Consider the following 23,947-nt stretch of genomic DNA (forward strand, 5'->3'; position numbering starts at 1 on the left):
GCGCGCCCCCTTTCCCCTCCTCGGAGGGTCGGACTCCGGGGTGACCTGGGCCCGAAAGAGGGCGCCCTCGGGTGCGGTTATCGCTCATCTGAGCACCTGGGGAATCCGGGCGGGGCTCTGCAATGGAGTTCAGGTGGTAGAACGAATTGGCTCTGTGGAGTCCGGTGCCCGTCGGGGCTCGGGGTGCGCGTCCCGCCGCCCTTTGTCTGGGCGCGCGGAGGTCGGGGCTGGAGTGCCAAGCCCCCCGCGGCTCGGCCCGTCCGCCGGCCTGGGCTCCTCCCGGCTCCGCCAGCTCCCGGGAGGCGGGCTCCCTCTGGTCGCTGTCGGGGTGCCAGTGGTCTTGTTTGAAGGGGTCGGATAGGCAGTTCTTAAGAACTTGTTCATTTTCTGTCGAACCTCGTTTATTTGGAACCAGCTTAATTGTGGGAACTACCACATCACATTTCTCTTCATCAGATTGTTCCCCCTCAATGAATATAAAATGAACACTAATTTATCTTCTGGGTAAAAAACTACTTTTTATGCATCGTGCTTAAAAGGCTTGTGTAGTGCTTTATGTACAAGAAAAATGGAAATGCATTTAGATCTAACGGTGGGAAGTAAACCTCCCATAAAATGGGGTGTGAGAACCTACGTTGGACATTCTGAACAGTATTTCCCTTTGAATTGTCAATTTTCTTGGACAGTGAAATAGGATGTAAGTATTCCCTGTTCTTTGATGTGAATTGTGAGGTGTGGCTGTCTTTCCCAGTTTACTCAAATGATGACATAATGCGGGCTTTTATTAAATACAGGGTGAAGCGAAAGTAGGTTTACCGTTCTGAGCACATAAAACAGTTTATTCTTGTATCATTGCCTTTTAATTGTATTATTTTACGTACGGAAAACCGTAAACCTACTTTTGCCCCACCCTGTATTTATTGAGTGATGCAGCAAGAAATGCCACAAAGACCCATTGAGACAGTTGGCTGTAGTGTTATTGTCAGGGATTAAAGCACTTTTTGTCACTTTAGGGGGAATAGAATAGCATGCATTTTTATTTAATTTAAAAAAGTGGCTCAATTCAGTTGTAATTGTGCATTTGCAGGAGTTGAAATGATTGTACAAGGTTATGAGTACTTTAATGTTGCACTATCACTAACATTGCAGGCAGTCTTAGCCCCTGAAGTTTGGTATATGGGGGGTGTGGGGCGGGGGGAACTGCTAAGGGAAAGAATGGGAAAACTCATATGAGGTCATCAAACCTTTTTAGTTGTGATAAGAGTCTAAATGTTCCCCCCTTGAAAATAATGCAAGCTTGTACTATTGAAAGCATTTATAATGGTGCCTTCTAGCCTCTACACCCTTTCAGTATTTATCGCATGCTTTTAAGATAACTGCTTTGCTATTGCAGCATGAGAACCTCAGGCATTTTACCTCCATTACAGTTGCAGCTGTAATGTGCATGACATTGGTTACATTTAATGCAGGGAATTGCTGATAATCCACCTTGTCAACAGATTTCAAGAAGGGTTCCATGAACATACTAGCTAACTTTGTTTTGACCAGCTCTTGTTATTTGCTACTCACAAAGTTAATGTGCTATATTCTTTTTTTTAATATATATTTTTTGATTTTTTACAGAGAGGAAGGAAGAGGGATAGAGAGTTAGAAACATCAATGAGAGAGAAACATCGATCAGCTGCCTCTTGCACACTCCCTACTGGGGATGTGCCCGCAACCAAGGTACACACCCTTGATCAGAATCGAACCTGGGACCCATGAGTCCGCAGGCCGAGGCTCTATCCACTGAGCCAAACCGGTTAGGGCAATGTGCTATATTCTTAATTTTTATTTCAGTGAAATCTTAAAAAAGTAAGTTAGTGATGGTTTGAATAGCTTCATAATTGATGAAATATTATGATTTCCTAATATTTTCTGCTAATTTTTCTCATACTTCAGTTTTTACCATGTCATGTCACTTCAGTTCTAGGCTATTGGGTGTTGAGAAGGAGTTAATGATACAATATTTCATAGCCAAAAAGGAACTTCAGACTTAAAAATAAACCTTTCTTAATTCTTTTTGGAAAGGTAAGCACATGTACTTCTGCAAGAGGTGTAAGCATGTTCATATATTTACCCACTAAGAGTCTTTGATTCTGATTTCTTTTCAATTTAAGGTTACTATTAAGAATATCGAAAGAGAGCTCATTTGCCCAGCATGCAAGGAGCTGTTTACCCACCCGTTGATTCTCCCTTGTCAACATAATATTTGTCATAAGTGTGTGAAAGAACTCTTACTGACACTTGATGATTCATTCAATGACGTGGGATCAGACAACTCCAATCAGAGCAGTCCTCGACTTTGGGTCACCTCCCCTAGCTTGGATAAAATTGACAGGATTAACAGACCAGGTATGTGGTAGAACATTGGGACCAGGGAATTTCATTGATTACTGTGGAAGGAAATTATTTTTGTCATTTTCAGGGTTAATCTTTCCAGGTGAATAAATTAAAACTGTAGTTAAATGAACTCTTTTTTTCTCCTTGTTAATCCTCATAACATTTGTCATTTAAATAGTAGTGGAATTCTGTAATAATGATAGAAGTAGATCTAACGAGATGTATAGTATATACTAATATATTGTACCTTTATTATTTACCCAATGTTTAAATTGTTTCCTGTTGGGATAGTTACTTTCTTCTGGACATCCATAGTAAGATTAGTGCGGATCTAAATTAATTTATAATCACTGGGAACAGGGCCACTGAAAAATGAAGGGCCAAAGTCAGTAGTGAGGACCAAAGGGTGGCCTAGGTTGGGTAGAAATACCACAGCATCACGTGCTAGGCATGCTCTTTGTATGGAGAGTGCTTGAGTGGCCATAGCATCAGACTTCAGGGCTGCAACTCTGCCTCATTTGGGCTTTGAGGTTTTAAGTTTAATCCTTCCCTCCTCTCTGTTCATTTCTTCCTCTTATAGTATAGGAGTAACTTTTTAATCTTGTAAGAAAACTTATCAGAAAAGCATCTCTCTTTATTTACATTTTAGGGAATGCCATCTATTTTGGTCTATGCTGTGATATGGAGTCTCCTTGGGTGACATTATGTCTTTGTGCTCCATCAAAGAGTGGATAATAGATTTGCTAATAGTAGTATTATGCTAATAGTAGTATTTGCATAATAGTAGTATTATGGTATTTAAAAAAACATGTATTTTTCTTCAAATGGTAAACACTAAGATATTTTGCACATATAAAAATTATACATACACAGTCATGTGCCGCCCAATGACGGGGATACATTCTCAAATCCCCGTCATTAGATGGCACATGACTATATAGGTATAATTGGGCGTTTTAGTGCTTGTGTGAACATCATAGAGTGCACTTACACAAGCCTACTACACATTATCATAGAGCCCATTGCTTCTAGGCTACGGTCCTGTACATCACATTACTGTACAAAACAACATGAGATTAAATCAAGTACAAGAGGTAATGATGCGATCAAGAGACACAGAAAACACAAGATATATGAGACTATTGCTGGTATAATATGGCATCCTGTTTTACAGGACACTTTTTTAATAAGTAGGAGGAGTACACTCTAAGGAGAAAAGGTATAGTACAATAAATATATAACCTGTAGCATAAACATAATCATTTATTATCATTATCAAGTATTATGTCCTTTACATAATTGTATGTGCTATACTTTTACATGACTGGCAGTAGATTTGGTCATACCAGCATCACCACAAACACGTAATGTGTTGTGCTACTGTGCTAGGATGGCTATGATGTTGCTAGGGGACAGATTTTTCAGGGCCGTTATAATCTTATGGGGCCACTGTCTATGTCACGGAACAAACTGTCATTATGCAGCGCATGACTGTATGCAAACAAGGAGCATTAGGTAACTGGGAGTGCAGGGAGTAGGAGGTCCGAGAGGGTTATGCTCATTGTGAAGTCATCACTTTGTTTCCATCCCTGCTAGGAAACTGGCACACTGAGGAGGGGAAGAAAGACAGTAACAGCTTGATATTCTAGATCCTTACTGACTAATTAGGGACCCCTGCTTGACTGGCCAAGGAAAATTTACTTTTTGTTTGTTAATATTTAGCACAGGCCACTAAAGGGAATTTTAGTTGTGTCGTAGTATTTCTATTTACAATTCGATTGTGCTTACATATGTATTTTATGAAATCCTGTATGTTATGTAGGCTTCCAATCTTAAGACTTGTTTAGTTTTTTTTTTTTTTAATATATTTTATTGATTTTTTACAGAGAGGAAGGGAGAGAGATAGAGAGCCAGAAACATCAATGAGAGAGAAACATCAATCAGCTGCCTCCTGCACATCCCCCACTGGGGAAATGCCCGCAACCCAGGTACATGCCCTTGACCGGAATCGAACCCGGGACCCCTCAGTCCGCAGGCCGACGCTCCATCCACTGAGCCAAACCGGTTTCGGCTTGTTTAGTTTTTATATGTGATTAATATGAAGTAGGAATGAGATATAGATGAAATACAGTGAACCATTTCTCTCTTCAGGAACTTACCTACCACAATATTCAATAGATGTTTAATAAATATGTGTTGAATGGATGTTAAATGACAAGCCTCTGCTGCAAGATTTGTTCATAGCATGCCATACGACTTATATTCATACTGAATATAAGAAGAAGAGATCTATTCCACCACACTTGACTGTCTAGATCAAACAGAATTCCTGAGATGTTCCCCTTCTTTAGGAAGAACTCTATTAAGATGGATTATGTCGTGAAGGGAGGAAGTTAGAAAACTTTTCTGTGAACAGTTATAGGAAATAAAAACATTTAACTTGGAGAAGGGACAACTGCAGAATACGATGGCTGTCTTGTGGAAGAGAACAGTACCCTGGGCATCTTCTCACTAAGGGTCCAGATCAAGGAACCGATGAAATACGAAGGCAGATTTCAAGTTAACGTGAGAGAAAACAAACACTTAAGCCTGTCCAAAAATGAAATGGGCTGCCTGATTTTGTCAGATCACTGTCACTAGAAGTGTTTAAATTGGAGGCAAATTTGTGATTTTTCGTAGGGGTCAAATTTAGATGCTATATTGCAGGGAACAAATAGGTACATTAATGAAGCAGGCCCCAGAAAAATAAATACAGGACCTCTGTCATTTTAATTCTTTGATATAGGCATAGAGACAATAAATATTTCATTTTCTCATTAACTACTATAAGAAAACCAGTGGCCCAAGTGTCAGCAGCCAGCTGACTCCTTGGCCAACCCTGCTGAAGATTGTGGGTGTAGTTTGGGACTATAGAGACTGGAATGGATGCCTTGTCTAATGGAGCAGTAGCCATTTGGCACTAGTGAATTATCATATGAGTTTGGGAATTCCAGATTGTTGGATTTACAGTTTTTTTCCCTAACAAAAACCTGATAGTGTTTTGATGTAAAGTCTGTTTTTTAAATGTTGGCAGTCAATTCAAATTATTTAAAAACACTCTGTAAGCTCAACGTAGGGTGGTCAGGGCAGCCAAAACACATCTTTGACTCTGACCCATCCAGCTTTTGGGCCACTAGTGTTTGGAGTTTTTGTTTTAAACATTGGATGGGTGACCATCATTAGCAGGTATTATAGAGGGGATTTCTGCCTGGGGTGGTAAGTCAGGCCAGTTTTGTTATATCATCTTCCATGTACTCTCTCACCCTGAAGGGCTGTGCCTCTTTGCGTACCAGTTGCATTCATTCATTTGCCAAATATTTAAGTTACCTGCTAGTTCTGAGACATGGCTAAATGTGAGATGCAGTAATTAGAACACCGTCCTTCATCAAGAATGTAAAAAGTAAGTTAACAGATACAGATAGAGCACTTAGAGGGTGAGAAGGCTCCAAGTATAATCAGTCCTGGAGGTTTTTAGCAAATTAATGCAAATTTTAAGATTTCCTATCTATCTCAGAGTCACCAGTTTTAAAATAGTTACCCTTCATTTGAGGGGCATTTGCCGATAACTTTTCTTTGGGTAGATTCAAACCTAAATTAATGGGTACGTTTTTAAAAAATAATTTTTCATCATTTAGATATGTTTGAGAAGGAAACCAGAGACCCTATTCTGAGTAATTGATGTGGGAGGAATAGAATTCAAAAATGAGTTTGCCAATGGTTTATTAAGGGGTTAATTAGGCCGGGCTGTCCAGTACAGTAGCCACTAGCCATGTGTGGCTGTTGAGCACTGAAATGTGCTAATCTGAATTACGATGTACAATACACACTGGATTTTGAACACCTAGAATGAAAAAAAAAGAATATAAAATTATCTCTTTATAATTTTTATGTTGGTTACACTTTGAATTGCTAGTATTTTGGATATACTGGGTTAAATAACATTATTAAAGTGAATTTCACCTGTTTCTTTTCTCTCTGGTTACTGGGAAATTTAAAATATGTGGCCTACACTTTAAGTTCCCATGATCCTTGGATCGCACTGCATTGGACATTTGACAAGATTTTAAAGGTTAAAGTGCCTTTATAGAAGAGTAAGATTTGTGTATATAAAAATTACATATTAAATTATGTAACAATAAAAGAGCTGTATTACTGTATATTTTAATCATATATATGTAGACTTTCCTCCCATTTTGTATTTCCTTTTGTCAGAAAGATCTAGTTGGTTTTAGTAATGTTTGTTTAGTGTTATTTACAGCAGTAAAAAAGTTAAACAAAAAATGCTTGATTTTACTTTGTATTTTCAATGGTTATCAGAAATATGATTATTTAAAAATACAAATCTATAAGATAAAGTGTAGATCTTTTAAGTTCTATACCAGTACTGATTAATTCTGAACTCTAAGATAAGCTTGATGAATGTTCTACAGTGATAGCTTCATAACTACCATGTGTACCAGGAAAAACACTTTTTTTTTACTGTTAACTCAATAATTGTGTTATATGCAGAACAGTTACTGCTTTATCTTTTGTTAACAAGTTGTGAAACTTCTCTTTTAAATTAAATTCTAAATCCAGCTTTCTGTTCATTGTTCACAGCATCACAACGGAGATCTTTGGGGTGGAGAGGTAGAAAATGCTTTATCGCTTGTGTGGCCGCAGGCAGTATAGTGTTAGATTTAAATTAAATAACCCTGTATAGATAAGGTTGTAAACATCAGTGGTCAAGTCTTCAAAATTTTGTCAAAAGTGAACAAATTGGGCTGAAATGACTTAAAGGTCAACAGGACTAAATTTCCGAGCAAGTTCTGATGTTTATAAAGGGGGCACTGATTATTAGTGCTTGCATTTTGTCAATATGCATGACAAGATACTTTTTTAAGAAAATGACATACTACTGTTAGCTTTTAATTTTAATTTTTCCTGATACTATTACAGATGCCCCCACCCCTTTTTTTTTTAAATCCTTTACGTTTATTTAGTGGAACAAAGCTATGTTTAACAGCCATATTGCTACCTTGGGGAGGTTTAAATAAGGCAGTACTTCTGTATTTAAAGATTTGCTTAAAGATGTTGATAATTTTTGTAGTTAAAAACATAGTCTTTGTTTTATGCAAAACATGGTGTCTTTTATTTGTTAACATTTTAAAGTATTTGAGTTGTAATATAGGAATCTTACCCATTTGTGGGTAAATAATGTACACTGCTTTTTTAGGCTTTCTGAAGTATTTGATTCTGTATGAAAGATGGGCTAACCTACCTTATTTTTAAAAAGTGTTTTTTACTCCAGTTGACCTTTAAAGTAAAATTGACCAATATTTTTGTGAAATGCTGGTGATACCTTATATCTTATTAGAGAAAATGAACATCTGAAATGTTATCCCTTTTCTGTCTTCCTTACCTTCCTCTACATGTCTTGATTTTTTTAAAATATATTTTATTGATTTTTTACAGAGAGGAAGGGAGAGAGATAGAGAGTTAGAAACATCGATGAGAGAGAAACATCTATCAGCTGCCTCCTGCACATCCCCTACTGGGGATGTGCCCGCAACCCAGGTACATGCCCTTGACTGGAATCAAACCTGGGACCTTTCAGTCCGCAAGCCGACGCTCTATCCACTGAGCCAAACCGGTTTCGGCATTGATTTTAAAATCTTACAGTCACTTCTAGAAGCTACATGTAATTTTTTCTCTTACCAGGCTTTAGTGAGTCCCTGAGAATTTTAAATATTGAAATTCAGCAATTCGGAGGAAAAATAGGAGCAATTTGCTTTTTAAAAGCTCATTGCTTATTACCTGTTTTTTATTAAGGCAGTAGAGAAAAAGGTTTTGCAAGTTGAAAATACTAATAATACTAAAAAATTAAATATAACTGGTAGGAATCAGATGGTCAGAATGTACGAAAAGAAACATTCTTTTCCTAGTAATTTCATACATTAGTCCATTGCCAAACACCAAGAAGCCCAACATGAATGTCCAGTATGTGGAGAGGTCGGCCACTGACTACCAGGTGGTAACAGTGGGGAAATTGTTTCTAGCCAGAATGTGGGAAAGGATGCAGCTAGCAGAGTTTTTGAACCTGTTATGAATTGACTCTCTTTGTTTTGAAATACTTTGATATTTAAATGGTAAAACATATGACTGAAAGCTGACTTTTGGGGGGATTTGGTATAAACCAATTTGAAGAACTTTTTTTGTGGTCTTTGTTTTTAAATTGTATTGATTTATACTTGATTAATTTGTTTTTGAATTAAAGGTATATGGGGGAAAATAATTGATTCTGTGTAGTGACAGTATTTAAATCATTTGGGTATATTATTGGCCCCACAAATACAGTTTGACATAAAATTGCATTTCTTGGCCTACATTGTTTCCTTACCTTTCTAAGTCATTATTACTTTTATTTTTCATTATATCATGCTGTTGAGCAGGTTTTTTTGTTTTTAATCCTTACTTGAGGATATTTTTCCATTGATTTTTAGAGTGAGTGCAAGAGAGAAGGAAAGACAGAGAGAAACATCTATGTGAGAGAAACACATTGTTTCGTTGTCTCCTGCTCGTGCCCTGACCAGGGCAGGGACCAGGGAGGAGCTTGCAGCTGAGAGTCATGCTCCTGACTGGAATTGAACCTGGGACCCTTCAGTCCGCAGGTTTACGCTCCATCCACTGAGCCAAGACAGCTAGGGCCATTGAGCAGTTTTATCCAATGGGACTTTCTACAATGATGGAAATGTTTGACCCTGCACCATACTGTATGGTAGCCACTAGCCTCATGAGAATTTGAATGAATTAAATTTAAGTTCAATAGCCACATTTGGCTAATGGTTACTAACTATATTAGCACAGCTAAAGAGAGTAAAAAGTTAGCTCTCTTACATTTTAGTCTTAGTTCCATTTCTTGAATTTTTTCATTAGAATTACTTCCCAGGATATCCTTAGATGTTCTCCTTATTACCCTGAACATATATTCTGGGGTTTTTTTTTGTTTGTTTTTTGTTTTTTTAAAAATATATTTTATTGATTTTTTTTTACAGAGAAGAAGGGAGAGGGATAGAGAGTTAGAAACATCAATCAGCTGCCTCTTGCACACCTCCTACTGGGGATGTGCCCGCAACAGAGGTACATGCCCTTCACCGGAATCGAACCTGGGACCTTTCAGTCCACTGGCCAACGCTCTATCCACTGAGCAAACCGGTTAGGGCTGTTGTTTTGTTTTTATTAAAACAATGGTCAAAGTATAAGACAGGTGAAATAAAATGTATTGATTTTTTAGCATTTATAAAAGCGTGTGAGAGCTTTTAAGATCTGTTTAGAAAAACAGACAAGATATTTTGTCTGACTTAAGAAGTTTAGTATGATGCTTTACACTTTATTTTTTATTATAAAAATAAGTTAAAAGAGGTTTACAGAAAAGGGATGAAGCTTTTTTGGAAATTGCCCAAATCTGGATATCACCAGTGTACATGTTAAAGCATGATTTTGTTATCATAATTTAATTTTGTTTTATCCCATTACTTAATTGATCATAACTTCGATTCATAAAACCAATAACCCATTAAAAATTTGATTGTTCATATTAGTTAACCATTTTAAGCTCTATCATCTAGTTCATATGTGGAAGCATGCAATTAAGTGTGAATTTCCATTTATTTAAACTTGACCACTGCACTGTATCACTTCCAGAATTATTTAGCTTGTTTTTTTCACTAAGTGAAATTTTCATTGGCATGTGTTTAAAAAACCAGCTTTGCTGCTTATTTCATTATATGCCTGCTGTGTTGTGAAACATCTTGAACTTTAGTGCATGTTTTTAGAATTAGTACAAGAATATATTTTATGAAGCATTTTCAGATTTTTATGGGGTGACTTCCTTATGTATTTTTTTGGTGTGTGTTTAAAAATATAAAGGCAAAAATATCTTTAAATGGAGATATTAAAAACATCCTGCATATTTTTACATAAGTAGCTTTCAGGGCTCAGTGCCATCTAGCTTGTTGTAAAGTCGCTTTAAGTGAATAATATTGTGAACTGGTTGCCAATTTTTTTAAAAATATATTTTATTGATTTTTTACAGAGAGGAAGGGAGAGGAATAGAGAGTTAGAAACATCGATGAGAGAGAAACATCGAACAGCTGCCTCCTGCACACCCCCACTGGGGATGTGTCCGCAACCAAGGTACATGCCCTTGACCGGAATCGAACCCGGGACCCTTCAGTCCGCAGGCCGACGCTCTGTCCACTGAGCCAAACCGGTGCTGGCTGGTTGCCAATTTTTTTAAAAATGTCTATTGTTGAAAGTATTATAGATGTTCCCTTTTCCCCCCATTGACCCTTCTCCTCCCTGCTCCTGCTCCCCTGGTTGCCAGATTTTACCTGTACATATATCATGCCAGACATTTTTTTAAGACAGTCTTTTCAGTGATGGTAGTAATGTGCCAAGGCAATATTAATATAGCTGTTTAAAGACCTTTTCTAAGTGTGGAATACTAAGTTTAACCATTCATTTTTGGTATTGGATACATGGCAGTATGAAAGAAAGCTGTAGTTTAAGAAGTTGTGTTTATTTTTAGGTAGTTATTTTATGGGCAACCAACATTACATACTCTAAGACTAGATTTATAAATGAGAGGTGGGACTATGGTATGCATGCTCTGATGTTAAGCGGACAACCCTTGATTCTTATGAACCTGTGGATAAGGACTGTTATGCCTTGGTTTCTTGATTTGTTAAAATCAAGACAATACTGAACTAAAGTGTGATATTTAAGGTCATTGTATTGTGTATATATTGTAAAATTATTTATAATACTTCTTGGGTAACTTTTGGCTTATTGAATTAAGTAACCTTAATGATTCTTTTTTTCAGGTCATAAGAAGATACTAAATGGTTGGTCCTTCTTAAAGTCACTAGATTTTAGGTCTATGAATGAGCTTTTCACTCTTTTATAGATTGTAGTCAGTTAACTAATGATTTTGCCTACTGAATATCCCCAGATAAAACAATACTACAACGGGAAACCCTCTATTGCAGTGGTTCTTAACAAATTGAGAATCTAATAAAAGCTATGTATTATTTAAAGAAAATATGCATAAACATAGATGCAAAATTTGCATATAATTGCAAATAGTTTGCAAAACTATTTGGATCTCTTTGGAGCCCATTCATGGAGCCCCAGTTTAAGGACTCCTGCTCTTTTATGTATGAATCATTCTTTATCACACAGCCAATGTTATATTCATTTAAATGGAAGTCAAATTCTTTTGGATATATAAAAATTCTTTGATATATAAAATTATTTATGATATATAAAAATAACTATAAATGTTAATCACATAATTTCAAAAGATCCTGACCTTGTGTAGTATTGTATTATATATTTTGTCCATATATCTGTTTGATTTAAAATGGTTTTTATATGGGATTTACTATAGAATATTTTTTTTTCCTCTTTCATTTTAATAACTTTAATAGCTAGTGTCTGTCTTTTATTTACCAAGGGAAGATATTTTTTTAAAATGCATTTTGAGAATATAATTGATTCAGAATGTGAATTGAGTATTCTAGTTTTGGAATATATTTGTAGATAAATATCTCTATTAAACATCATTCCCTTTTTTCTTCATTCTATTCATTTTCCTACCAATGTAACTAAACAAGGACTTACTAATTATACAGGTTGGAAGCGCAATTCATTGCCCCCTAAGACAACTACTTTTCCTTGTCCTGGCTGTGAGCATGATGTGGATCTTGGAGAGCGAGGAATCAACGGTCTATTTCGAAATTTCACTTTGGAAACTATTGTTGAAAGATACCGGCAGGCAGCCAGGGCAGCCACAGCCATTATGTGTGATCTTTGTAAACCACCACCTCAAGAATCCACAAAAAGTTGCATGGACTGTAGTGCAAGCTACTGCAATGAATGCTTTAAAATTTATCATCCTTGGGGTACTATAAAAGCCCAGCATGAGTATGTGGGCCCAACCACTAATTTTAGACCCAAGGTAAGTGAAGTTTTTATTGTTGGAATATTAAACTTAATTTTAGAAAAGGAATTATTGCAAGTCTAGAATTTAACAGCAAGAAAGAAAAGAACTTTAATGCTGGTATAAGAAATTAAGGCCTATCTCTGACCGGTTTGGCTCGGTGTATGGAGCATCGGCCTGTGGACTGGGGGTCCCGGGTTTGATTCCAGTCAAGGGTGTGCACCTTGGTTGTGGGCACGTCCCCAGTTGGGGGTGTACAAGGGGCTCCTGGTTGATGTTTCTCTCTCTGTTCCTCTCTGTAAAAAATCAATAAAATATATTTTAAAAAAAGAAAAGAAATTAAGGCCTAATAGTTGGAGTTACTTAGTATGTTGATAAACATCCTCATAGGTTAGATGGCAATGTTAGGGTTCACTTTATTATAGTACACTGTAATGAAACATAGTACGTAAATGTTCACAATGATAACTCTGAGTAGTAAAAGGAAGGTGATCTGGGATGTGCTCTTTAAGATTAAAATGGTTAGGTTCTTCTGGTCCTAACTAGGGACCTAAGATGGCAAGCAGCATAGAGTAAATATGGTACTCTCCTGCTCCCACAACCACATCAAAATTATAGCTAAACTGCATAACAACCATCATTTAGAACCGCCTGAAATCTGGCTGAATGGAAGTCCTACAACTAGGGTACTAAAGAAGAAGCCACATTGAGACTTGTAGGAGAGGCAGAGACAAGGAAAGGAGTGGTCCCACACCCATGTGTTGCAGATGATACTGGCAGCTGATTTCGCAACAGAAACTGCAGACCACAGGGATTATCAAGAAATATTCAAAGTGATGGAAAGCAAGGGAATCCAAGGACAGGTAGAGTTTCCTAGACAAGAAAAAGCTAAAGGAGTTCATCACCACCAAACCAGTATTATATGAAATGTTAAAGGGTCTTCTTTAAGAAGAAGGAAAAAAAGATAAAAAATACGAACAAAAAAATTGCAATAAATACTTATCTATCAACAATTGAATCTAAAAAACAAAATGAACAAGCAGAACAGAAACAGATTCATAGGTACAGAGATCATTTTGATGGTTTCCAGATGGGCAGGGGAGTTGGAGAGATGGGTGAAAAAGGTGAAGGGATTAAGAAGTATAATTTGGTTGTTACAGAATAGTCATGGGGATGTAAAGTACAACATAAGGAATATAGTCAATAATATTCTAATAACTATGTAAGGTGTCAGATGGGTTTGAGATTTATTGGGATGATCGATTAGTTATGTAATGTCTAAATCCCTGGGGGTTACACCTGAAATTAACATAATCATGTCAACTGTAATTGAAAAAAAGGAAAAGTTTAAAATGGTTAAAGCTGATAGGCTTTTGTGTTTTAATATGATAAACCCATAATTATCTAAAAGGTTTGATTAGGAAACATTTCTCTGACCTTCTTAGCTAAAATTGTACTATGAATAAGTAAGTGTAATTATAGCCTAATATTCTGAAACCCGTGATATGTACTATATAGTATCTGAATTTGCATTTCTTTTTTTAAAATATATTTTATTGATTTTTTACAGAGAGGAAGGTAGAGGGACAGAGAGTTAGAAATATCAATGAGAGAGAAACATTGATCAGCTGCCGCCTCCACACCCCCTACTGGGGATGTGCCCGCAACCAAGGTACATGGCCTTGACCAGAATCGAACCTGGGACCCTTCAATTTGCAGGCCGACGCTCTATCCACTGAGCCAAACTGGTTAGGGCTGAATTTGCATTTCTTAAATATTCTGAGTAATTTCTATAATAATGTTCAAAAGAACTTTATGTATTGCTTGCCTTGCTCTGTGACTGTGAAGCAGAATGATTTTTGTTATTTTCATTTATACTACTTTGTTTTATATAGATTAAAAAAACTATAATTGGTTCTCTTAAAGTTTTTATTCCTTACAGTTTAGTTATTGTGTATGAAAATCTGTTTACATTGTTGAGCATAAAACCTTTAATTTGTAATAGAAAAATGGAAAAAAGAAACACAAAAGTTAATCTTGAAACTATGAGCTGAGTATTTACATTGTATTAAATGTAGTGTAGAGTATTGGTAGATTAAAACAAAATCTTTGCTTCCATGTTTTGAATAAATTATAACTATGTCAGTGTGGTAAGATTTATTAGGTAGTTTTCAATCCTCTGCTATGTTCCTATGTCATTTTTAAATACTCAAGGTCATACATTTTAAAATATATGACTTCAACCTGGTGTTTTACTGTCTTTTTTAAAGTTAATAAATTGATTAATAAATTCCATCATGAAAGAATTGATGATTATTGGATAAATTATGAGGCTTGCATTTTATGAGTTAAAAACTCATAAAATTTTGAGTAAAATTGCAGTCTTGTTCTTTGTTTCCAAATATAATAAAACATTAATAAGAGAAAACTGAAGAAGTAGGAATAGATTACAGTGAGAAAAAAATTTTTCCCCTCTTTAAGTTGTTAGTGTTATTCAAAATAGTAAAATTATAAGAAGGTTATCCTATAGAATATTTGCCTATAGCAGTGGTTCTCAACCTTCCTAATGCCGCGACCCTTTAATAGAGTTCCTCATGTTGTGGTGACCCCCAACCATAAAATTATTTTCGTTGCTACTTCATAATTGTAATTTTGCTACTGTTATGAATCGTAATGTGCAAGATGTATTTTCATTGTTACAAATTGAACATAATTAAAGCATTATGATTAATCACAAAAACAATATGTGATTATATATGTGTTTTCCGATGGTCTTAGGTGACCCCTGTGAAAGGGTCGTTCGACCCCCCAGAGGGGTCGCGACCCACAGGTTGAGAACCGCTGGCCTATAGCTTTGTGTTCTTATGATCATTTCTTGCAGAAAGCCAAACTTTATATTTTATTTTAAATGTAGTGGCTTTGAGAATGTAGGAACATGGACAGGCTAAAAAATGTGAAATCTTTTCCCGTTGTTTTTCTCCAGGACCTGCACATTGATGTTAGGATTTTCATATTGAACTTTTTTTCTTTCTTTCTAAATGATCAGAGCAGTTATAGTTGCTTAAAATCTAAACTGTCAGAAGCATGGACACCTTTCTGATTTCATCAACACACTAGTCTGAAGAAATCTGCCCTTCCCAATGAAAACAGTTACTTTACATAAAGCTTCAAATGTACCTCTAATGATAGTTTACTGAATAAAAGGTAGAAGTTTAACTCGGACACAATTCTAAATTTGGTTAATATGTAAAAGCAAACACATCTGGAAGCCTATAAAGTGTTCCAAGACTCTCCTAGTAGCAGATTTCTTGTGAGGATAGTGAGGCCCCGGGTTCTCATAAGTTATCTGTTACGGTAATTTATAAAAATACTGATTATAATTATTCAGAGTTGCCTAGTCAGTGCTCTAACCAGTTTGGCTCAGTGGATAGAGTGACGGCCCCGCAGACTGAAGGGTCCCAGGGTCGGTTCTGGTCAAGGGCGGGCTCAATCCCCAGTAGGGGGTGTGCAGAAGGCAGCTGACCAGTGTTTCTCTCTCATCGGTGTTTCTAACTCTAGCCCTCTCCCTTCCTCTCTATAAAAAAATCAATAAAATATATATTTAAGAAAGAGTTGCCTCATCAGTGTGGTCAGAGCCTTTCTAAGTTGGTCAAACATTCTACTTAAGTCTGATAGGAATGAAATTTTCACCATCTTATCACCAGTTTAGGGTAAATAATATATATATGTTTAATTGACCATTTGAAATTGACCAATAGTAATTCTAATATAGAGACTTTTCATATGATATACCAAATGCTTTTATTTCTTTTTACCCTGTTATCTTTTATTTAGTGATTTTTCTAAAGCAGGTCTTTGTATTTTGGGACTTTGAGTGCCCTGCGAGCTATGATGACCCTAAATCACAATTTTATTCTTTTACTCGATAGATTTTAATGTGCCCAGAACATGAAACGGAGAGAGTAAACATGTACTGTGAATTATGTAGGAGGCCAGTTTGTCATCTCTGTAAGCTGGGTGGTGGTAATCATTCCAATCACCGTGTAACCACTATGAGCAGTGCCTACAAAACCTTAAAGGTAGGACTTGTGTTTATTTTTGGAACTACATTTTGATTCTTTATTTTGCTTTATGCCTTTAACTTTTGCTTTATAAAATCATGAGCTTGTTATGTGATCTGTTTTACTGGTGTTTATGCTTTTTGGAGACCTATGAATAAATGGACACTGCTTCTTGGTTAAAACTAAGACTACATAAACACGGACTACCTGTGTCTGAGGACAGAGAAAACTTGGAGCCATCTCAAATCAAGGCTGCTATTGACCAGAGACTTTGTCTAAGCATTACAGCTTACTGGAAGTGACCCCTGGTACTCTTAGACCTTAAACCATATTTCTGATTCCTGTCATCTATTCTTCTCTAGCCTATCTTGTATTTCTAATTTAAACTATTTTAGAACCAAGTCCTACTTCAATTTAAATGGCCAAATTCTTCTCCTTGCTGCTGTAGCTAAAAAGAGTACCACCTCCTTCATCCCATACTTCTGGTCCTAGCATGGGCCTGACAGGGACTTACTGGAGGAACTGTCATCTTGTAGCTGAGCGCTGAGGAAGTACCTCTCAGCCTGGGGAATGGTGGTTAGTATACTATGCACTGAGGAGCTTTCAGCTCAGCTACCGACTGTGATGTTTGAACTCAGTGAGCTTTGGTTCCCTCATCTGTAAAATGCTGGGTTAAGACACAAGATAGTCCGTCTCTTTCTATCCTTGATATCCTACAGTTCTTTCTTGGTCCCATCTTCCCTCTAGTCCTTAGAAACCTTGTTCCTTTTCCTATGGGTTCTTCCTCTCTCTCTCCAGTGAGTCATCAAAAAAACTCACTGTGTCTGATTGGTGAGTGTTCCAAAGAATTAAAGATGGATCTTTTAATTGATGTTACTGTGTAAAAAAGGAAAAAAAAAGGTTCTTCAAGACCTGCATTAAACTTCTGTCTCTGCTTATTTGTGTTACTAATATATTCCAACAGGAAAAACTTTCAAAGGATATTAATTACCTTATTGGCAAGGAGAGCCAGGTGAAGAGTCAAATTTCTGAACTAAACTTGTTAATGAAAGAAACAGAGGTAAGTGATAAACTGGTTTACATATTCATCTAGACAACTACTTTTTCATTTATAAAATTTTGAGGGTAATATATGAATTGGGAGTACAAACTTGTGTTAGATTTTACTTCTGCTTTTCTGGGACTAGGGAAACATATAAAATATAAATTATAATGCTATGACATGTGATTAGTGTTGTGATAGAGGTAAGTGATTAAATAATATTGAGCACAGCGGAAAGAATGACTCATTCTTATGTGGCAGTTTAGGTCTCAAAAGTAGTAACATAAGGGAAATGATAGCTTTTGTAATTATTTATATTTTACAAAGTTAACATCACATTTGAGAAATGTACTGTATATATGGATAGAACCAGGTTTACTTAAAATTCCAGATACTCTTAATTATGTACCTGGTATATAATTGAATATGTTCACCAAAAGACATGTATTAAAATGTTCATAGCTGCATTATTTGTAATATCCATAAAGTGGAAACTATCCAAATGTTCATCAATACTGGAATATAAGTAGCAGTAAGAATGAGTATCTGCATCTTTGTACAACAATATAGGTAACTCTTGCAATAATATTGAAAAATGCTAGATATAAAGGAGTATATCCTGTGTTATTCCATTCATAAAAATTGCCAAAAAAGGTGAAACTGGACTATATTGTGAGAATTCAGAATAGGAATTGTTGAGGACGGGAGGATTAGTGCCTCGGAAGTTATAAGGGTGGCTTCTGGGATATTGGTAATGGTCTTTTATTTACCCTGGATGCTGGTTACATGCGTGCGTTTGCAAATATTCATTGATCTCTACACTTATGTACATTTTTCGGTTTCTGTATTATATTTCAATACAAATTTAGAAAAATAAAAGAGGCCAGGATTGGGTTATTTTAAAATTCCACATATTCTTTACTAATTTAATGCCTGTTTCTTTTTTCTCTTTGAAATAAATTGAAGAACCATTAATTACTCTTGATCATTTTGAAAGTTATAATGAAATATAAAAAATATCCTGACTTAGTATGAGACTACTTCTTGAAAATTTTTTTCTAAGATGGGTTAAAATTATTGAGAAATTATGCAAATTAGTCCTATATTACCAGCATTGCTTTTGTTTTTAATATTCTTTTTCTGATATTTACTAATTGCTTTCACCACGTTAAGTAGATTGTGGTTTTTTTCCCCATGTAATTTAAAGGTGGAATTTTGTTTTTATATTTTTGTCTGATTAGTGTAATCCCCCAACACAGAACAAGTTGTCACCTAGAGTATTAGTTGCTTCAGGGATTGTGTGCTGGTCAGTTTAAATTTGTTTTACTCCGCTGTTTCTCAGTCATGCCGCCCTTCTGAAATAAGGAACACCCAGTACATGTTGGGAGTTTTTCATTCGGTAGGGTGAAAATGGAGGAACTCAGGTATCAGGTATTCATGTAGACATTGATTCCTTAGGATCCTGGAGAAATTATTTAGTTTGTACTTTTGACCTAAGCAGCATTTGTAGTCTTATCAGTAAGACTTTTCTTTTCTTTTTTTTTTTTTTAAATATATTTTATTGATTTTTTACAGAGAGGAAGGGAGAGAGATAGAGAGTTAGAAACATCGATGAGAGAGAAACATCGATCAGCTGCCTCTTGCACACCTCCTACTGGTGATGTGCCCGCAACCCAGGTACATGCCCTTGACCGGAATCGAACCCGGGACCTTTCAGTCCGCAGGCCGACGCTCTATCCACTGAGCCAAACCGGTTTTGGCAAGACTTTTCTACAATAGAGAATTTATCCATATTCTTGGCTTTTACTCAGTGATGATTGTGATACTGTCTTTTTATCTATAATGTATTTAGCAAAAAAGAAAAATCTATCTTTTACATACATATAATGATATTTCTGAGTTTAATGGTTTGATAGGTCTTTGAAATACTACCCAAATGTCACCACCCTCTACTTCCCCTGTCCTACCCATTTAAAAACTTATGGCTGCTCGGGTTAGGACACAGAAGGGAATCTGGAAAGCATTTTCTCTTATTATAAATATTGTCCAGAAGTCACTGGAAAATGCACAATGCACTTCTATAATATATTGTCAGCTTTTAAGAATGTTCTTGGAGACTTTTTATCTGTTGGCTCTTACTTAGGCTCTAGTATAATGAGTGCTCTGATGGTCTTATTTTCAAAATCAAGTTTATCTCTACTTTATTGGTATTACAGTGTTTATTAGCACTACAGACAGGATCATTTTTTGACAAAGTAGAGGAATACTTATGTTGTAGTGAAAATAATGGTTTTTTTGAGAATATGTGACATTGTGGCAGGCATTTTATGTAAATAATCTTTTTCTATCTTTAACCCCCCCCCAAACCTAAATGGTTTCTCTGATCCCCAGTTTTTAGAATAGAAAAACTCAAGCAGAAAGAATTTAAGTAATTTGCATAAAGTCACATAGGACTTATACAATTAAATTATGTTATTTGAATAGCTACATTTTTATATCTTAGTAAAGGATGTCATCTTACTGAGTTTCATGGTCATGGTTTACTTTTTTTAAAAATTGGAATAAGGTGGGAAAATATTTCCTTAATTAAATTAGAAATGAATTAAAAACTCCAGAATTGTATTTTCTCTTGTCTTTGGTTAAATCAGTTAATTTTGCCTCAATTTCCTTTGTATACAAATTGAAGGTTGTTTTCTTATGTAATTAAATACATTGTTTATTGCTGAACTGTGGAGATTAAAAGTGTAAGGAAGGTACATATTATGGAATTACAAAGTGCGCCTAAGTAAAAGTTGCCGATCATACCTCGCTGATCATTTCTTGATGTCAGATTTCATAGACAGAATTTATTTTCTTTATAATATTTGGGTTTGTTTTATTGAATTTTGGTTATTTTTGTGAAAAGACATTGGGATTTAGCAGATGTAGTAATGCTTTGCTTGTTTTACAATAGTGTAATGGAGAGAGGGCTAAAGAAGATGCAATTACACATTTTGAAAAGCTCTTTGAAATTCTAGAAGAGAGGAAATCAAGCGTTTTGAAAGCAATCGATGCTTCAAAGAAACTAAGATTAGACAAATTTCAGACTCAAATGGAAGAATATCAGGGGCTTCTAGAGAACAATGGACTTGTGGGATATGCTCAAGAAGTGCTTAAGGAGACAGATCAGTCTTGCTTCGTACAGACAGCCAAACAGCTCCACCTCAGGTATTTTATTTTTAACCTAGAATCTCCTTAGCAATCTATTAAATGCTGCTGTATGTTCCCTTTAGCTCTGAGCAGTTTGTACATACTGTTGTTACGTGAAATACCTCTTGTTTCACTCTTTTTTTTTTGACTCACAGAGAGAACAGCTCGCTCTCCTTATCCTTGACTTCTGTTTAGTCGGGCCTTCTGGGTACAGAAACCCCTATGTTCTCCATTCTCCATGTACCACACATGTTTTCTGAGTTTTTTAAAAATAATTCTTTATTGTTGAAAGTATTACATATGTCCTCCTGTTTCCCCCATTGACCCTTTCCAGCCCCCTCCCTATACCCCCAGCCCCAGGCCTTCAGTGTCCATGGGTTATGCATTTATGCATACAAAGGCTTTGGTTGATTACCTCCTACCTCCCCCCACTCCCTCACCGCCCTTCCCTCTGAGATTCCGCACTCTTTTCCATGCTTCCAGGTCTCTGGAACCAGTCAGTTCATCAGTTTGTTTCTTTACTTAAATCTCACATATGAGTGCGATCATGTGATACTTGTCTTTCTCTGACTGAATTATTTCACTTAGCATGATACTCTCCAGGTCCCTCCATGCTGTCTCAAAGCTTACTTCACTTTTAACTTGCATGTTGAGTGAGGTTTTCTTTTGTTTATCACATTGCAGATACTTAGTCTGATTTGTCTTTTTTAACGAATCATTTTTACATAAAAGATATCTATTTGAATACAGAATACAGAAAGCTACGGAATCTTTGAAGAGCTTTAGACCTGCGGCTCAGACTTCTTTTGAAGATTATGTTATTAATACATCTAAACAAACAGAACTTCTTGGAGAATTGTCCTTTTTCTCTAGTGGTAAGTTTTACTAATGGCAGAACTCCAGTCTTTTAGTCTACATTTGCATTGTGTAGGAAAAACACAAGTTCTCTTCAGATGGATATTACTAAGTGGTATTTCAGTTGCCCAGAACCATCTTATCTTAAAATCATGGTGCATTTATGTTTCCACACACAAAACTGTATTCTATTGGTTTGTGTTTTAAAACATTATGTAAATGACATCAAATTGTATGTCTCCTTTTTTGTAAACTGCTTTTTAAAAAAATTAAGTTTAAGATAAATATTTGTTAATACACAAAGTTCTGGTTTAAAGCTATACTCTGTTTATAGTATTTCATTATGTAAGTCATTTCCCTACTGAGAGAAAATTGTTTCTATTTTTTTCTCATTATAAACAATTCTGTATTGAACATCCGTATCAATGGTTGTTGTGTACATGTATGCGAGTTTCTCTAGGGTAGAAATCTAGATATCCCCGGGCTAAAGTGACGAACATGATTGTATTTACCTTGCTATATTACTTTGATAGGGCTGCCAAAATAAAATGTCAAGAGTTGGGTGCCTTAACCGTTTGACTGCTAAGGAGCGCTATCGCGCTCTTCTTATGTTACTCCAAAAATGCGAAGAGTGCGATAGCGCTCCTGTTTTTTTTTTAATGCCAAGACTGCGGAGAGCGTAATACTGCTCCAAAACACTAGAATTTGTATAAAAAGTGTTTTACATTTTTTCCCATACACGCACAATTAGTGCCGCAGTTTTGGCATATGTCCGAAAAAATACGTCAGCAGCCAAACGGTTAAACAACAGAAATTTATTTCTTACGATTCTGGAGGCTAGAAGTCTGAGAGCAAGGTGTTAGCAAGATTGATTTCTTCAGAGGCCTCTCTTGTTGGGCTTGCAAGATGGTCATCTTCCTGTGTCTTCCCTCTATACACATCTGTGTCCAGATTTCTTATCAGGACACCAGTCATACTAGTCATGTTGGATTAGTGCCCACTCTAATGACCTCATTTTAACTTAATTACCTTTTTAAAGACCCTATCTCCCTTCAATGAATGTGACTTTCTGAGGTGTTGGGGATCAGAACTTCACATGAATTTTGGGGAGACACAATTCAGCCCATAAGACTTGCTTATGTTTATGTTTTGCTGCTCCCCAGAAGAGAGTTCTTCCTTTTTTTAAATCACCTTTTCACCCTCCTCAGATTTTTCTTTTAGTGATGGTGAACAATTATAATTCTTAGAAAGGTATACTTAATTTTAAAACATAAAGAGGCCATTAAGAATGCTAATGTTGCTAAGGGTGTGAAAGAAACAGTGATCACAGGCAATTGAAGAGGCAGAAAAACTGTTGTTGATTTAGATAAATGAAATGTAGATAGCCAGTGACAGCATTTCAGAGACATTGATATATGAACAAGCAAAGATCTGCATGTTGACCTGAAAGACCACCCCTGGAACGAATTCTGAGAGAGATTCCTTTAAGGCTAGTGGGAGGTGGTTCGAAAAATTCAAAAAAAGAATATTTATAGATTAAACAGCACATTAGACATCTATTGTATATAAGAAAGGTTAAAAGAGGGAATCATTTGGGGGTCTGGAACAGATTAATTCAACTTACATTATTTCTTATGGGGAAAAAGGATCCAGTTTTCAAACAAATCGCTTTTGAACAGCCTTCTGGAATGAATTAAGTTTGAGAACCAAGGTTCCACTGTATATATTTGTTACTCTTTGAAATGCTGATTCTACTTCATATACTATACTCCCCAAAGGGTATACTTTTTCATAAACGCTAGTTTACTTAGAAATACAAAATCTTCCTTCCCTGGTGATCCCACAACAGTCTTTGGAAAGATGAGGTTGAAGGTGGGTAATCTTGGGTAATACCAGTGTATAACAGTGTACAACAGTGGGAAGTGGGCACCCAATTTCTGGCTGATGGATTGATTATGGTCTCATTTTCTCCCGAATGCACATTTTTTTTAGTAAGCTATGTTTCAAAACAAAAAAGGGATATCGGGTTGGGCCATACTAGTCATGTTATTTGTACCTGGTGTTTTCTTTTTTTCACTTAAAAATATATTTCGGGTGACTTTCTAGATTTCATTATGGTTGCATAAATGCACTATACCCAGACATGCTAATACATTGCTACATATAACTGGGGGATAAGGAGAAGAACAGACTTCTACTTTCCATTTCATATACTTCTCTGTGATTTGATAAAAATAGGTTTGCTTGTGTGTATGTATGTGTGTGTACACATGTAGTAACTCTTTTTTAAAAAAAATACATTTTATTGATTTTTTTACAGAGAGGAAGAGAGAGGGATAGAGAGTTAGAAACATCGATGAGAGAGAAACATCAATCAGCTGCCTCCTGCACACTCCC

At 36.0% G+C, this 23,947-nt stretch overlaps 1 protein-coding gene across 3 annotated transcripts in view; it reads left to right on the plus strand.

Annotated features, from left to right (window-relative positions):
* The window catches only part of TRIM36 (tripartite motif containing 36), a 33,501-nt gene that overhangs the window by 638 nt on the left and 8,916 nt on the right, over positions 1 to 23,947 (plus strand). Inside the window, exons 2-8 of one of the 3 annotated variants that reach the window (XM_015558455.1) lie at positions 2,160 to 2,394; positions 7,021 to 7,050; positions 12,096 to 12,421; positions 16,333 to 16,482; positions 17,429 to 17,524; positions 20,460 to 20,713; positions 21,446 to 21,570. In XM_015558455.1, coding sequence (XP_015413941.1) covers positions 2,160 to 2,394; positions 7,021 to 7,050; positions 12,096 to 12,421; positions 16,333 to 16,482; positions 17,429 to 17,524; positions 20,460 to 20,713; positions 21,446 to 21,570 — 1,216 coding nt within the window. Of the gene's footprint in view, positions 1 to 2,159; positions 2,395 to 7,020; positions 7,051 to 11,288; positions 11,307 to 12,095; positions 12,422 to 16,332; positions 16,483 to 17,428; positions 17,525 to 20,459; positions 20,714 to 21,445; positions 21,571 to 23,947 lie in introns of those variants that run through there. The other 2 variants (XM_006755278.2, XM_015558456.1) reach the window with 2 other exon arrangements.

This window comes from Myotis davidii, unplaced genomic scaffold (assembly GCF_000327345.1).
Source record: "Myotis davidii unplaced genomic scaffold, ASM32734v1 scaffold130, whole genome shotgun sequence".
Taxonomy (NCBI): domain Eukaryota; kingdom Metazoa; phylum Chordata; class Mammalia; order Chiroptera; family Vespertilionidae; genus Myotis; species Myotis davidii.